Here is a 16,233-nt window from a genome sequence, read left to right as displayed (position 1 = left end):
GATTTATCTTGTAGAAATTCTGGACTCAAATCTTTAATAACCCTCAGGTGAGGGAACTTTCTGGACAGTGAAACATCATAGAAGTCTATCAAAATATAGCATCTATGCACATGCTGCCGTCTTTTGTTTGTTTCTTTCATGTTATCAATAAATACTCACCAAGCATCTTTGTTTTACTCATATGTATTCAGTCTCACAATTTGGCCTTCCCTGTGCCTCAGTGCCTCATCTGGGGCCTAATGGAGCCTGTAGTACAATAAGAAATACAGGTCTTCCACCACAGGATTTTTAGCTATAAATTGTGAAGCCTTTCTTGGGGAAAAAAAAAATAACATGATCCAAAATGTGTGTGACAGCTTTAATCTGAGGTGCTTTCCTAAATGCAGTAACCTGTTATGTGGTCTGAGTGGTAAACAGGAGTGGTCCAGGTGCAGAGAAAAGAACCTCCCAGAGAGAGGACACGCTCCAGCTGGGGGTTGTCAAATGGGAACCTGTCCCATGAGAAGCCAGTAAGGGCAGCCTGGCAGTGCTGGGCCTGAGTGGGCAGCTGGAGTCAGCAGGGGCTGTACTGTATGCTAGGTAAGACAGCATCCTCAACCCTCTAGACTGTAGAACAGCATCCTTATTCTTCTGGACTATAATACAGCATCCTTATTCCTCCAGACCATAATAACACAGATCAGCATTCATTCTTGGTCTTCCCCAGTGGAGGAACATCCTGTGCTCCTCCTCTGTTGTAGCCCTGGTGCTGAAAACATGCCCTGAATCCATTTGAATTTTCAAAGAAACTGTTACTCACTCAGTGTCAAAGTTCCCAGTGTGTGCTTAAAATTTTTGCTGAGTTGTTTCCACATAATATCAGTAGAGATTTAACTTTTACATAGCTGGATTTTTAAGACATTTGTCTAAAATGGTGACCCTGTGCTAATTTGAAATAACACTATTCACTTACAAAATATACACACAAACCCACATGCATGAAAGCATGCTCTGCAGTGGCTCTGCTCATGGCTCCCTGCTCTGATCTCCAAGAGGGTCTGGTTTAGTCTATGATCAAGAAAGTAGACCAGATCCTGTAGCTACTGTCATTTCCCAACTGTGAACTTCACTCAGACAAGTTTTTGTTAACTTTTCTCAGCATCTGTTCCCCATCTATAAATGTGACTAACAGTGCCTGCCCGCCCTCCGCCCCCCCCCCCCCCCACACACACACGGTGGTTGGAGGAGGAAAGGGAGAGAGAAAATCACAAAAGCTAAGGAGCCAATTGTTTTTTGTTGTCGTATGTTGAGCCACCATAGGCCGCCTCTGGGTCCCTTCCTCAGCCTTGGACTTTCAGGCTCCCTCAGCTTTCATCTGAGGTCTCCTTGCCAGGCAGAATTTATCCAGAGCTGTTCCCCCACCCACGTCTGTATTTTACCTCTTCCCCCAGCACTCTGATGTGAAGGCCCTGGGCGCCCTCTGCTGGCAGAGGCCATGCAGTTTTGTGGCCATTGCTCAGCCAGCCAGGAATGGATTACCTGGCAGACTGGCTGTCCTGTGCAGTCAATGCTTCACTCATTCTTGCCTGCCTGCTTCACTCTTAGCTTTTTATGACAATTGACTCCTCCCTTCCCTCATGAGCTCCTTCAGGCTACTCCCTGGAAGTCATTTTCTGGAAGATGAGAGTGAAATATTTATTCAAGAAGAGGAACCTTAAAGCCATGTTTCCTGCCACTCAGGGTTGCCCATGTATGCTTTCCATTGGCCACTGATGTCAGATGTCCCTAAAATCCTAAGGCTGACTTGAAGCACCGGGGTTGAAAGAAGGAAATGAGGGTACTAGTGGTTATAGATTCCCTCTTCTGCAGTCTTAAAAACATAGAGGTAAGTTGATGGATCTAGAGAGAGGCTCCCACCCTAAAGTCGTAAACCCCGCCCCAGCCTGATTAGCAAATGCGCTCTGACTGTTAAACACTGGTGCACCCTTTGCATCTTGTAGAGCCACCTTCTCCCTATTGCATACGTAGAAGAATGTGCCTGTGCCCGCCTCACGGTGAGGACTTCTGAGGCCACAGTGAGAACTGAACCTCTGTGCACAGTCAGGTTGTGAGATGCCACAGGCCACTCTCTCCACCGTGGTCTGCTTGGGGTCAGGCAATCTCAGGCCCTGAAGCCTTGAGGACTTTGAGGACTTCCTTCTGTCCGTCCTGGGGAAGGGCTTTCAGCCCTCACATTTACTGAGATGAGAATTACGACTCTGTGTCCACGCTGCCTAGGACTCACCCTGACCAGCTGTGCGGTCTCAGGCTATAAAGGTCCTTTTAAACTGAAGTTTTCACCTCTTCGCTGGGGACCAGTGTCACAGCACTTACTTCATACAGTTGGGTGCTCATTGCGGTACCTGACATACAGCAGGTGTTAAATAAGGTCATTTCCATTCTTCCACCATAGCAAGCTGGGACTCTTCTACGATCCCCATTTTACAGATGAAAACACTGAGGAACCTTGTTCCTCGTTTCTCAGGTTGGGTGTCATGTGGGGAGACCCGGAGCCTGGTGTTCAGAGCCATCAAATCTAGTTTCTCCTACCTACCGAGTAAAGTGCCTGTAAGACATGACAAAGGGCTTCTTCCAATCCAACCTTAACGCCTGACAATGAGCTCACTGGCTCCACCATGCGGCCAGTCTCTTTCTCAGCAGGCTGGGAAGATCTGGGGGACTAAGGACAAAGCTGGTCATTCTGCCCATAGTGCTCAAACCCAGGGCTACGTGACCAGCCTGGACACCTTCCATTTTACTGCACATTTGAGGAAAGACCTGTAGCCCCAGCAACTACTTCATTGGTGTTACCTTCTGTGTAGTGTTTCCGTTGCCTGAAAAGCTGTCTTCTCTCTGCCCGGTGCTGTTTTGGGCCCTCAGATTAGCAGATCTTAGCAGATCGTATGGCTCCACAGACTGACACTGGATACACACAAAATGCCATGCTACACGGTAAGAGTGGCTTGGAAACTCACCGTAGTGCACACGTAACCCCTAAAAAGAGGCCCAGACTATGCTAAACCTGGCTTTAAATTCTACTCTCATCAACCCAGAATCTCATTGTGGCTTATCTGTTATTTACACATAATACTAGCTCAGGAGCCACTGTGAAGATTAAATATTAAGGTATATGTAGAACCTAGCAAACTGAGGATGCAATGAATAATAGAGATGGCAAAGAGAATGATGGGGAAGATGATGGATGATGTTTGAGATAACATCACCTTCTCTGGACGCAGACCTAGAGAACATTTTCAGTAAATGAATGGGTTGGTGACAGACTTCAAAAGTGTCTAGGAGATAGTGTGGGCATATGCTGTAAAGACAAGAGGGTGATCCAGCTGGCAGTTTCTCAGCTGCTTCTGAACTGCTTGTAGTCCAGGCTTCAAAAGCCATGGTTTGGCATCACACATTTTGTATTTGTCTCTGATTTTCATTTCAAGGTTGCCTGTGCCAGGTAACCTCCTCCTTTGGTTATTACCTCCCTTTCCTCCTCCCTCACCTCCTCCCTCTCCTCCTCCCTCTCCTCCTCCCTCTCCTCCTCCCTCTCCTCCTCCTTCTCCTCCTCCCTGTCCAGTTATAATTAGTGTTTCTAACTTTGAGGGTCTCTGAACATGAAGGGATCTCACAAGTCAGGTTAACTAGGGAAATGGCCTTGGTGTGCTGCTCGCCAGATGCTGTCACATTTCCTGCTTGCATACTCTTAGCATCAGCAAGCTTTTCATCTCTCGTGGCTGGATGTTCCATTTTTAGGTCAGTCCCTTGTCTAGAATAATGAGATCTGTCATTTTTCTGCACTCCCTGCCACCACTATTCTCTGAAGCCATATCTATCCAGGATTCAGTATTCTGGGGTCACCTAGGGGTTTGTCTTGTGATCTTTTAGAGGCAGGCTCATATGAAGTTAGGATAGGGCAAAGAGCACTAGCCTGGGAGTAAAGAAACCTGAGTTTGTGTCCAGTCTCCTGGTTGTGGTTAAACAAGGCATTCCCTTTCTCCAGACCTTAGGTTTCCCCATTTGTCTGAGCATGAGCATCTCTAGTGTTCCTTCTACCTTGACACATAAGTGCTTTTCTAAGCTTTCCTTTCTTCAGCTCAGCCTTGTTCCTTTCCTCAACACTATGTGAGGCTCCGTTCCCTCACATGCAGGTTTACCCCTGCCATTGCTTATGCAAAGGGATGGTTAACGGCCAAACATATAGTTTATGGAGCCTCAGAGGATGTCTTAAACAATTGCCAGATTGTTCCCATTAAGTGTTTACAACAGCCCTGAGATCTAAGCCTCCTTTGTTGAGAGGAAAATTCCGGTTGTGAGAGAAGCAGTGAGTGGTTAGTCCAATGGGTGCTCCAGGCTTTGATGCCCAGCCTGCATGTTCTCTGTACACTGTGGACAGTGCTACGCTCTCAGAGCGGAAATTCAGAAAGCTAGCATCACTGCAAGGGTACCCAGCCTCTTCCAACAAGCTCTCTGCCTTTGTCCCTCCATCGCTGTGCTCCCTTCTCTGCTCTGCAATCTCTTTCCTCTGCCCCACAGGGAGAACAACTTCATCAAGGACTTTCCCCAGCTGGCGGATGGGCTGTTGGTGATCCCACTGCCTGTGGAAGAGCAATGCCGTGGGGTCCTCTCTGAGCCCCTCCCAGATCTTCAGCTGCTCACTGGTAAGATGAAATTTTGAGACCTCTATAAACTCGCAGACCACAGCAATACCAGTTGCCTGAGCTACAAGAACATATCAGGATGTCCTAGCCTAGCTAGACTCCTCCTTCAAGAAGAATGGGCTGAGAGCCGGGTTCTGTCTTATCCTGAGCTCCTGCTAGGAACCATATAGAGTGAGGAGCTTAGGAAGACTCTAGCTTCTTGGCTAAGACCTCCATCCATGAGAGGCACCTCCCTGAGAACAAGAACAATTTTCTACCTTTTCCCAGTGAGGCTTTGCCCGTGTCCAAGTATCAAACACTTTCTACTCAAGTGACAATTTTTTTTGATATTTCATTGCTTTTAGTATTTTGTTTTCTTTGTTCATTTAAAAATCTTTCTAAAGTAAAACTCAATATACTCTTAAAGCAAGAGTTTCTCTCCCTTGGGAGCATTTGAGTTATGTGGCTTATTCTTTGTATGTGGTCACTGAACCATTTGTTGAGTGAGTTTTGTTTATACCAGTTTGTAAGTAAGGAATTCAGGTTGCAAGAAACCCACGGTCAGCCAAGACATACACTAGGCCACCCTGATGAACAGTGCTGCACCCTTTTGTTTTCCATCCTAGCCTGTCATTCCCACCATTCCGAACCTTACAGGATCTCCTGAAGTGCCATGATTTTCTGTCATGTTCCAGGGCATGTTTTTTCTCTCCCTTAACTTCTACCAAATTTTCTGATACCTCTTGTTTTTGTTTTGTTTGTTTGTTGTTTGTTTGTTGTAGGGGGAGGAGTTGACTCCCTAAGAGAAGTAGACTTGTTCTACTTTTGTGATATACTCATTGGTGGTGGCCATTAACCAGGATGACCACCCTCACGGATGATTGACTCTTCTACTTTAGAGAAGCATTGTCCCACAGAAATTATACTGCAGTGTGACAAATACCCCATCACTTGCAAGCTCTGAGTGACAAGGAGAAAAAGATCTAAGTACCATGAGCTTGCCCTGTAAAATGGCACAGACAGGAGACACCACGTTGGTTGAAGGTGTCCTCAGGAGGCAAGGTATTTTTCAGCCAACATGATCTTGGAAGAGTGTTACTATTCTGTTTTCAAATGGTTAAGGGGCCATATACTCCTCCAAGATTGCATAGCTAGTGTAAAAATTATCATTAAGGATTAAACCCAATTGGTCTGAACGCCAAAATGAATGTCTTGTCCATTATCTTATACCACCTCCCAGACTTTTTCCACTTCAAAGAAGATGCAGAGCAAATGAATGCACAGATGAAACATCTTCTTTAAAGTGCTGAAGACTTCTACGCCTTCCTTAATTTTCTCCTTCCTAAGATCATAGAAATTCTAAGTGACATGGAATATTTTGGTTGAATTTTCTCCACTGATTGGGCATCGGGCCTTTTCTACAACATCTTTCTTGCTTTAAACATTGCTCGAAAGACAGAAGATACCTCCCTGCTTTTGACTTCCACACCGTGGAAGGGAAGGGTTCTTCCAGATCCCACAGCGGAGTGTTCAGCTGTCCTCATCAGAGGCTCCGTGGCTGACTGCCCCATTCCCTGCAAATGACGGCTGTGAACATGACCAGGCAGCACCAGATAAGGGAGGGGAAGAAGTTGCCTGGACCCTGGTGTCTAGGACTCTCTGAACAGACTGATTTCTCTTCCCTGGATCCAGAGCACAGTATTCTCTTTCTTCTTTCCCTCCACTTTCTTTCTCCTCCCCAGTATCACATAGGGAGCATAGGCAAGACAGAATAGATAAACAGAGAGGACATATTTATAACTAAACATTCTCACTCCAATGGACATATCTCTTAGAGGATCATGAATATTTTACTTGAAAATGAAAGCATCTAAAATTATATCATTCCTGAAAAGGCTAAGGATGGAGAAAAAAAAAAAAAAAAACTGACAGTAATGGACAACTTTAATACTACAGAAATGTCCAGGAAGAAATCATTTGTTCCAATGAGATTCTCATTTTAATCTCTGTATCAAATATCTCTTTAAGTGCCTCCTCAGCAGGGAACAAGAGAAAGGGACAGGAAATGTGCCTGCTGTTTGCAGAGGCACAAAAAAGCATGGATACATAGCAACAATAATAACTGCTAATGTGACAAGCATTTCTTTTTTAATGCATTTTTCACAATTATAAACAAGAGAGAAAGCAAAGCTTTGAGTGGAAATGTTAGAAAATGAAGACAGATACAAATCAGATTTTTTTTCATGCATTTCTTTTCCTTTATCTGTTACCCAGTGGTAACTGCTTGCCAACATGTTTGCTGAGTTTCTTCTTTGTTTACATTTGGTCGCCACAATACCTGTGTTTTCTGAAATTCATTTTATAGAACGTGCATTCTTAATTATCCTTCTATGTAAAAGAGGCTCCAGGAACAGCAGCACCGTCACAGAGTCTTATAGTGTGTTTTAATTATTGTAATGTGCTGAAATTAAAAAGGCTAGCTTGTTTAGACAAATGTCCTTGGAATGTTTTTGGAATGGGGAATATTATTGTAGGTAGGCAGGGTTGCCACATGGTGCTTTTAAACCCCCGTGTTAACAGCCAGTGGTCTACACCAGGGTCAGCAAACACTAGTGGATGGGTATTTGTGTGGTACATTTGTATATTCAGTACATGTATAGAATTTTTTTAAGTCATCTCTTTTGTAACTGTTCAGCTCTGTTGTTCAGTGCAAAATCAGCCACACCACTGTGAAGCAAATGGGCTGAAAAAGAAAATGTGCCCCTGACCTCTGGTCTAGAGCCACAGAATTTCTCTTTTCTAAAAGACCGTCCACTTCTGCTGCCATTTGCAAGCCCCACATTATGCTTATAAGATAAGCACAGATAGCGGCAATGTCAGATGGGAAATCTGAGACAATGTCCATGACAAGTTGCAGATGGACCTAGGTAGGTAGGATATAGATTTGACTTTTTGCATGTAAGGAAGAGGGATATTTGAAGCTCAAGAGAAACTCAGAGATAGGGTTGGAAGCATGGTGGTGGAAAGCAGGTAAAATGGTTGGTTCTAATAAAAGCAACAGTTAGGACCAAGCTTGTTTCTCTTTGAAGAGGTGGCCAGTAAGCAGAGCCCAGAACTGTAGAGTGTGCATTGGGGTATGGCTTCTGAACACTGAGCTCATGTGGCCATCTTATCTGTCCCTCTAGGAGACATCAGGTACGATGAGGCCATGGGTTACCCCATGGTGCAGCAGTGGCGTGTGAGGAGCAACCTCTATCGTGTGAAACTGAGCACCATCACCCTCTCGGCAGGTGAGGACTACTGCCCAGCTGGCAACCAGACGACTTACGGTCACTCAGAACAGGGTCTCGAGGGCTAAGGATGCGCCCAGCCCTGGCTGGTACTAATGCATAAAGGAGCATCCAGGTGGGACAGCAGAGCAGCCAGTTACCTTAGCACCCTGCAGTAGGGACAGCACATCAATGAGGCCCTGACACAGAAGGAGCTTCCTGGAAGAGATGTCTGAGCAGGGTAAAGAAGAATGACAATGGGAAGACTATAAACAATAACCTAAGTAATGTTTGTGTTCTGAAAGTGCTTCTGGGTTGTAATTTCGCCTCCTCCTCTTACCGGTCCTCTCTTCATTTTCCCCCTTGCCCATCTCTACAGAGCAGTAGCAGGTATCCCCGCTCTTCACCACCACATTCACGTGCCATCCATTCTTTGTCCACGGGAGCCCTGAGCTCAGGCAGTTAGGGTCAAGCAGTTAGCAGTTTCTGAGAGGGGACACATTTGTTCATGACTTTGCACTCTTGTACCTTCTTCCTGTTTCTGCCTGCTGGGGAGATGGACACACTAAACTCTTTGGTGCCTCCTCCACTCTCCCTTCTTCAATAAATAGTGCAAAAAAAAAAAAAAAAAGCCATGTGTTGGAATACCTCCAGCAAAGCACTAACAGGTGTTTTCTTTGTATCTGAATCATGTCTGTCTACCCCTCTGACTGAAGAACTGGAGCCAGGGCATGGGATCTGTTTATTCTGATATCTCCAAAAAGTAACAAAGAATCCTTGTTGGTGCCCATGTTTGACTGAAGAATAAGATAAATGAAAACTGGAGCGTAAGGTATTCAATAAAGGTCCCTAGACAAAAGAGACCTAGCTGGGTGTTTCTGCTCTGGTTCTGACAACACCTGCTTCTTGGCAGTGTGTCCCCGAGTTATCTCTTGAGTTTCTCTTTCTTTCATTTTGTTTTTCAGTACTACTTTGTTCATCAGCAAAATGGGGCTCTTTCAACCTGGGGCTGAGAGGACTTGACCCTCTGAGTTGTACAAACAGTGACTGTTGCTGACATCTGTCAAGCATGTTATAATATTTCATGGCTTACACCTTGCAGCAGTCCTTCAAGCAGAGTAATAACTTAGCCTATCTGTCATCAGATAAAGAAACTAAAGGTCAAAGAGGTTAAGTAACCAACACAAGGTCACACAGCCAGTATGTGCCAGAAGAGAAAACAGAACAGTCATTTGGTTGTATTTTTGTCTGCCTGGCTAAGGGAGTCAGGGGGCATCATCTGAAGTATTGTCATTTATTACTTAACAGAAACCATCACATTATTAATCCTGCTACATTAATTACCCTGTTGCATGAGTTAACAGGTTGATGGAGAGAGGTTGTTCTAATCAAGCACCCTTTCTTTGAGTCCTATTTCTGTTCCCCACCACCCCCTCACCCTACACTTGTGAATATAACTGTGATATTCCTGTTAGAACTACAAAGGTGTACCTGCTTTAATTAATGAGTAATGATGTTCCTGGAAGCTCCTTGTAAATCAAACGTTGGCAAATTGGAGCTCATTTTCAATGTTGGAGAGGTGCTTGCCCTTTGATGTGGCACTGGCTGTTTTTATAATAACTATGGCTGGTGTTTGTTGTATTCCAGGAGCCAGTCGTGTGACTGGCTGTTTGAAAATCAAAACAGTGTGTTTTGGGGTGCCATTACTGTCTGAAACTCTCCTAGGAGTTTCTCATACCAAAGCTGAGTTGGTGGCTGTAGAGAGAATTGGGTTAGAATTGGAATCGTCAGGGAACTAGTCTCCCATTGCTGGAAGGCCCTGGAAGACCCAGGAGGAGAGTGAAACAGGAACAGCAGCTCCTGAGACACTATATACAGCCAAACGATCAGGGAACTGGGACAGTGCAGCAAGCAGCAAGCAAACTCCATGACAATCTCAGCAAAGAGTCCACTGTCTCAGGAAACAAGGGCAGAGGTGGAAAGGAAGACAGCAAGAAGCTAGAGCAGGAAGGGAGTGTGCATTGACCTGGGACAAATGCAGCAGTGAGACTATCATGTAGGTTGGCAAGTCTTCCTCTTCAGAATAGTTCCACTACGTGACAGTACCTGGCAGTGAGAGTAAGCCTTTGCTGTAAGCATGTAAGGCTGGCGATGACAACCTGCTCCTGCTGTGATGAGGACAAAGGCCGCAAATGCTAGCTGGGAAGAGCTTTACTGGCATATAAAATTTTTTGGCCAGCAACTTCTGAAGTCTAACTACTCACACATGCTCCTCTACCTCTAGGCTTCACCAATGTCCTAAAGATCCTGACCAAAGAGAGCAGTCGGGATGAGCTGCTGTCCTTCATCCAGCACTATGGATCCCACTACATTGCAGAGGCTCTGTACGGTTCTGAGCTCACGTGCATCATCCACTTTCCCAGCAAGAAGGTCCAGCAGCAGCTATGGCTTCAATATCAGAAAGGTAAGCCTGGGGGTGTGGGGCTTGCTGGAGGTGATGGCCAGGTGTGGTGCTCAGGAGAAACAACTGAGGAAGCAACAGAGCCTCCCTCGGCAGATCTAAATCCCGGTTCTCCTATCTGCGAAGCTGTGAAGCTCTGAGCTTCGCTTTACCTTGGGCAGGGTGAGGGAACATGCTGCCTCTGGATTCTTTCACTCAAACATTTAATGATTTCCTTAGACTGTATGTTTTTGTTGTTGGTGGTGGTGGTTTCGTTTGGTTTTTTCATCAAGGTTTCTCCTTGAAACAGTTGCCTAAGATAAAGTCAGATGGGGAAGAGTGGGGTCTCCATGATGCCTTCTCTTTGGGCTTCTTGGGAGAAGGCAGGAAGAACTCTCACTCCTCCCTGCCAAGTCCCAGGAGACAGTTTCAAATGTCCTCCACAAAGAGGCAGTCATCCTCACGGAAGGTCACCACATCTTAAATTTCTCTTGTCAATAGATTTTTAATTCCTTCAGCCTATGGTGGTCTAGTTCACAAGACTAGTCTCTGCCACTGACCTTGAGAGAAAGTCCTTCCCTTATGTCCTCAGTGTTCCATTCCTGTGAAATGTGTACTTTGATAACCAGTCCTATCTGCCAGCTACAAGGAAAGGGGGAGGTGATATACAGACTAGCATTTTACAAAGCTGGAAATATCACATATATGTAAAAGCGTGGCTGACATTTTTGTGTGTTTGTGTGTGTGTGTGGTATATAGGTGTCCCATGAGTATAAATGTGTGCATGTGTATATGTATAATTATGTGTGAAGACCAAAGGCTGACTTGAGGAGCTCTTCTTGATCATTCTCTACCTTACCCATTGAGGCAGCATCTTTCCTTTAAATCCAAGTTCACTTATCCAGCTAATCTATTTAGCCAACTTACGGGCACCTTCTGTATTTCACCCTCCAAGTGCTGGATTACAAGCAGCCTTCTACACCTGCTGAAGATGTATACAGGTGCTAGGGTTCCAAATCCTGGTTCCCATGCTTACTCACAAACTCTTTAACCATTGACAGATCTCCCAGGCAGCATACATATGTATTAATTGGTCAGTGTACTTGAGAAACGAAGTCTCCCAGTTGAGAAACTGAGCCTCAGACATGCTGAGTCAAGTGCCCAAAGAGACACAGCTGATAAATAGCAGGGCCCATGTTGAAACTCGCAGTTGGAACTAGCTGGCTACAAAAGCCATTTCCTTCCTTTCTTCCTTCCTTCCTTCCTTCCTTCCTTCCTTCCTTCCTTCCTTCCTTCCTTCCTTCCTTCCTTCCTTTTCTTCCTCCCTACCTTCTTTCCTGTCTCCCTTCCTCCTTCTCTTCCTCCTTACCTCTGTTCCTTCTTTTCTTTCTTTGTTTCCTCTTTCCAGTTATATTAAAGTGCTTTCTATTATTGTTAATAAGATTGATACAAGTTAATTGTAAAAAGAAAGGCTTTTGATTGTTAGAAAGGGTGAGGATTGATGGTACAAATCTGCTTTTACCTTCTCCACAGGACAAATCACAGAACACTGTGGCCCTTGGAGTTTTCATTGAACTCAGCTCCTCACTTTGCCCTTGTGAAAATAAACGTTCATTGGGAGGAGCAAGTCTGTACTAAGTCGCACAGATTCATGTATCAGGGCCAAGGCAAACTGAACCTGCTTCATGCCCTTTATCAGTACTTGTCAGGGGTGGGACGGAACCCATGAACCTACCTTGGCTATTTTGTAGCCTTTTGTTCTGCCTCTGGGGGCTTTGCACCCCTGCCTGCATCCTGTGTGCAACCGTGTGGGGCCTGGGTAGTTAATAGGCTCAGAGGACATAATTGAGTTGTCAGGGAACAGCTCTGTTTTATGGCTGTGACAGTGACAGTCTTTAAGGAAGTGCATTAAATCAATAGAAGTCTCGTTGTGCCACCCTATAAATAAGGTGATGCATCATTAAGCAGGGCAATAAGCTTCAGGACTTTGAAGTAATACAATTAGGTTATGTTTATAAAAACCCTCTCTTGCTGTGGCCACCGAACTAATTTGCTTCACGCCATATCCATGGCCTGGGACACTACTGTGATGCTAAATGCCATCCCATATCCATCTTTGGTTGCTTTCAGGGCCTAGACTTCCTTGTGGAATAATATCCCACTCTGTAATAAAAATGGAATTTGTTAAAAGAAATGTGGAAGAAAGAAGAGGGTAGAAAAAAATCTGAAGGAGTAACTGGAGTCCCCCAACCCCTTCAAGGACTGGGCGACTTTGGCGTTGTGGCTATCCATCTTTGGGCTTCCATTCTCCATATGCTTTTATTCCTTTCACGGCCTATATTTGCTCCAAGAAGAATATACAGATGCTCTGAAGCCAACATAACTGATTTTCTGTGTTTCTTTCTCTATTCCTACCTGCTATGGTACAACAGAAGTGTTGATATATTTTATTTTATTTTTTAATAATGGGGAAGTAATACAGAGACTGGGGAGTTCTTAAAAAGAAAAATGATATTGGAAAACCTTTGGATTCAGAGACAGTTGATATCATTTCTATTCCAAGCCATCAATCATGCAAAATCAACATATACTATAAACACCAGGGCTCAGGCCTGTTAAGTCTGGGTTTGTAGCTGATAACTGGGAACAGAGCTTGTGAGAGGATGAGCTCAGGCAGCAATGAAACAGGACAGACACATCTTGAACTCTGTATATATCCACTGACCTAGCAGTTCCAAGATTTCAGATTCCTCATGTTAAGAAGGGTAATTCCGTTTCATAATTTTTGGGTGGACGAGGTGAGACAATACAGGTCCAATTTCCAAAATTTATCAGCTACATGAAAAACAACTCCTTGAAATAAAATGGAAATGACAGGCATCGGCTGAAGAATGTAGGTCTGGCCTAGCCTTCCTACTGTGCTATCTCAGTCTTTCTCTCTCCCTATGAACAACATGTGCTGTTGGAAGGGTGGCTTTGCAAACATCTCTCTCCCTATGAACAACATGTGCCATTGGAAGGGTGGCTTTGCAAACGTCTTTCTCCCTATGAACAACATGTGCTGTTGGAAGGGTGGCTTTGCAAACGTCTTTCTCCCTATGAACAACATGTGCCGTTGGAAGGGTGGCTTTGCAAACGTCTTTTCAATCCAGCAGCCGTGTGCAGCTAGCTTATCCTGGACTAGAAAGACCATGCCAGGGAAAAAAACAAATAAGACCTTAAAAACAACCGTAAACATTTTCATAGCTCTCTACAGTTGGTACGTGACCACTCTCTTATCATACTGTCTACTGTAGGAAGCAAAGAAGGAAAAAGTACATACACCTCCCTTTGCAGAAGGGAGAAGAGAAAATGAGCTCTTTGTCACATATTCCTCAGTGAGGGCACTGGGGACTGAATCCCAACCTGGGCCTAGAGCTTCCATCCCTACTGTCAGCATCTCCAGACAATGGAAATAAGTATCCTAGCTGTTTTCTGGCCTACAGATCTTATTTGCTAGTTCTGCTCATTTGAGGAGTGGCGACTGGGAGAAATTGCTCAGCTCAGCAGTGTCCCCTGTAGAAACAAGAGGTCTGAGGATTTTCTTCTCTGTAATAGGGAAAAGTAAATGCCAGAACACTAGCCCCTAATTATGCCAAAGATGACTGGAAAGATCCATAAAGGCAGATAGAGTTATCTGCCACCAGATGGGGACTTTGGCTTCCATCAGTATGGAGAAGCCTGGAAGACTAGGAAGGTCAGTAAAGAAGTAACTGAAGTAATCTTAATCCAGGAAAAGGTGGGCCCTAAAAAAATCATCCCTGAAAGCTAGAAATCCTGGGCAAGATTAGCATGAAACCTGCTCAGCCTGTCAGGTTCTTATAACCATCACCTGGGTCCACATGCCTTTCCTCAAGCCCATGGGACATTCTGAGTATCTTGTGCTAGTAATATACTTGCAAAACATGTATCCCCCTTTCCCTAGCTGTGGCTTTATTTCATAGTCTGCTTTAATATCTGCATGTTCTACCTTGATATTGAGTCTTCAATTATGATTGTGTGTTTATAAAGTCACTCGTGAATAACATCTTTTATTTGGGAATAAAATGAAGTTTCATAGTCAGCTGGGCCCTCCTTAAAATCACAGACATACTTTTGGTTGGTGAGTGATCATAGGCAAATGGATTCACTCTCTGAGAGAGTTTTCATATTTACAAGCAGAGTGGTTGTGCAGTCTATATAAGGTAATAAATCAGTGGATAGATGTGTCTAGGACTGAGCTGGAGCAACAGATTCCTCTACCTATTTAGATCACAGTGTTCCCAGGTTGTATTCAGAGGTACGATCTGGGCTGTGGGGAAGATGTAACTGAGATTTTGCAACCATCATTTGTCAGTTGATACAGGATCAGGAATGGTGGGGAGTGGGTGACTTCAGCTACAGTATTAGAACCAGAAGAGGGAGCTGTAGAGGTAGACAAAGAGGAATCAACCAGGGTTGGTGACACTTTTTGCTAAGTACTAGTCTGTGATGGATGCATAAATTACAAGTCTTACAGGTCTGTGTATGCAGAAAGTGACTTTATAAGTGGATGGATGTGAATATGTGAAATAATTGTTTAGCTTCTGTGAATAAACAGAGAGGACAAAAAGGAGAAGGAGGAATAGAAGGAAGGACAGCAGTAAATCCAAATCCAAAGTAAAGACAGTGTAGAAACAAAGTATTTTCAATCATTAGCAGGCTTCTTCTAAGCATATAGCTCCCAGGCCTTTGTCTCCTGTGAAAGAACATTCTGCCAGACTTACCCAGTTCTTGAATTTTCTTGAATTTCTGGTATAGAGATTCCCACAGATAAACACCCTCTTAAAAAGTATTTTGTCTCTATTTTAATTTTCCAGGCTAATTCTAGGGAATGCAATTTCCATCTGAAATACCATGCACTTATGAATGTCAACTGAGACATTCCTGGGCTACATTTTTTGAAAAGTCTTTTGCGGGTTTAAAGGCAGATCAGGTCATCAGGCTGGGGGGAGGACAATACCACGATGTAGTCAAATGTCACTTCCTCTTGTGCTGACAGGTGTAGCCAAGGGCTGTTGTGAACTAGAGAACTCTCCAGAGCTCTCTATTTCCTGAGGGAACTTGCTTCAAAGACAGCAAGGAGACATGAAAGGGCTTGTTCTCAGGATCTGAGACCACCAGGGTGCCATATGACTTCCCTAGCGATTTTATAACCTGGGGCCTTTTTTTTTCTTTTTTTCTTTTTTCTCCTCTTGTCTGACCTTTCAGTAGCATTTGACAGTCTACTGCCTCCAGCTTGATGCATTTCTGCGCTTGCTTGTATGAAACCAGATCTGCCTGTGCTCTCTCCTTCCTCCCCGCCTGTTGGTCTTCATCTCTCTTTGCAGTCTTATCCTTCTCTGCCAAACCCAAAAAGTAGCACAGGAGGCATGTACTTTTGGCCCCTATTCCAGGGCTCTCTGTGTGTCAATCAAATATATTCTCTGCTGTTGTCCTCACATTATGGCCTCACCATATACATCACATATACCTACTGCTCCAAGCCTTCCTCCAAGGTTTGCTACCCTGCTTGTTCTCTTGCAGCACAAACTCAACCCCGACCAACCCAGTGCTTTTCTAGAAGTCTCGTGAAAGGTGCCATTACCTGTTCAGAGCCAGAGCCCAGGAAACCTGAGCCCCACCTTTCTCTTACTCCTCTACCAATTCCCTAACCATCTCATCTCAAGTCCCATCGACTTTCATTTCCACCTAGCTCCTGGATGCTCCTGAAGCGACTGTCATAGCTTCTCTGAGCTCCAGGGTTATTCTCCTACATGAAGCTGCTTTGTCCCACCTTCGTCTACACCACAGAACAACCCTAATGATGTAC

General features: G+C 44.6%; 1 protein-coding gene across 4 annotated transcripts in view; it reads left to right on the top strand.

The window, feature by feature from the left end:
* The window catches only part of Astn2 (astrotactin 2), a 995,804-nt gene that overhangs the window by 697,920 nt on the left and 281,651 nt on the right, over positions 1-16,233 (top strand). For all 4 annotated transcript variants that reach the window (XM_060381206.1, XM_060381207.1, XM_060381208.1 and 1 more), the window contains 3 exons: positions 4,552-4,676; positions 7,841-7,945; positions 10,209-10,388. In XM_060381206.1, the coding sequence (XP_060237189.1) occupies positions 4,552-4,676; positions 7,841-7,945; positions 10,209-10,388 (410 nt within the window). The remainder of the gene's footprint in view (positions 1-4,551; positions 4,677-7,840; positions 7,946-10,208; positions 10,389-16,233) is intronic.

Source organism: Meriones unguiculatus, chromosome 3 (assembly GCF_030254825.1).
Source record: "Meriones unguiculatus strain TT.TT164.6M chromosome 3, Bangor_MerUng_6.1, whole genome shotgun sequence".
Taxonomy (NCBI): domain Eukaryota; kingdom Metazoa; phylum Chordata; class Mammalia; order Rodentia; family Muridae; genus Meriones; species Meriones unguiculatus.
The sequence above is the reverse complement of the archived record's forward strand: the minus strand, read 5'-3'. Positions and strand labels throughout refer to the sequence as shown.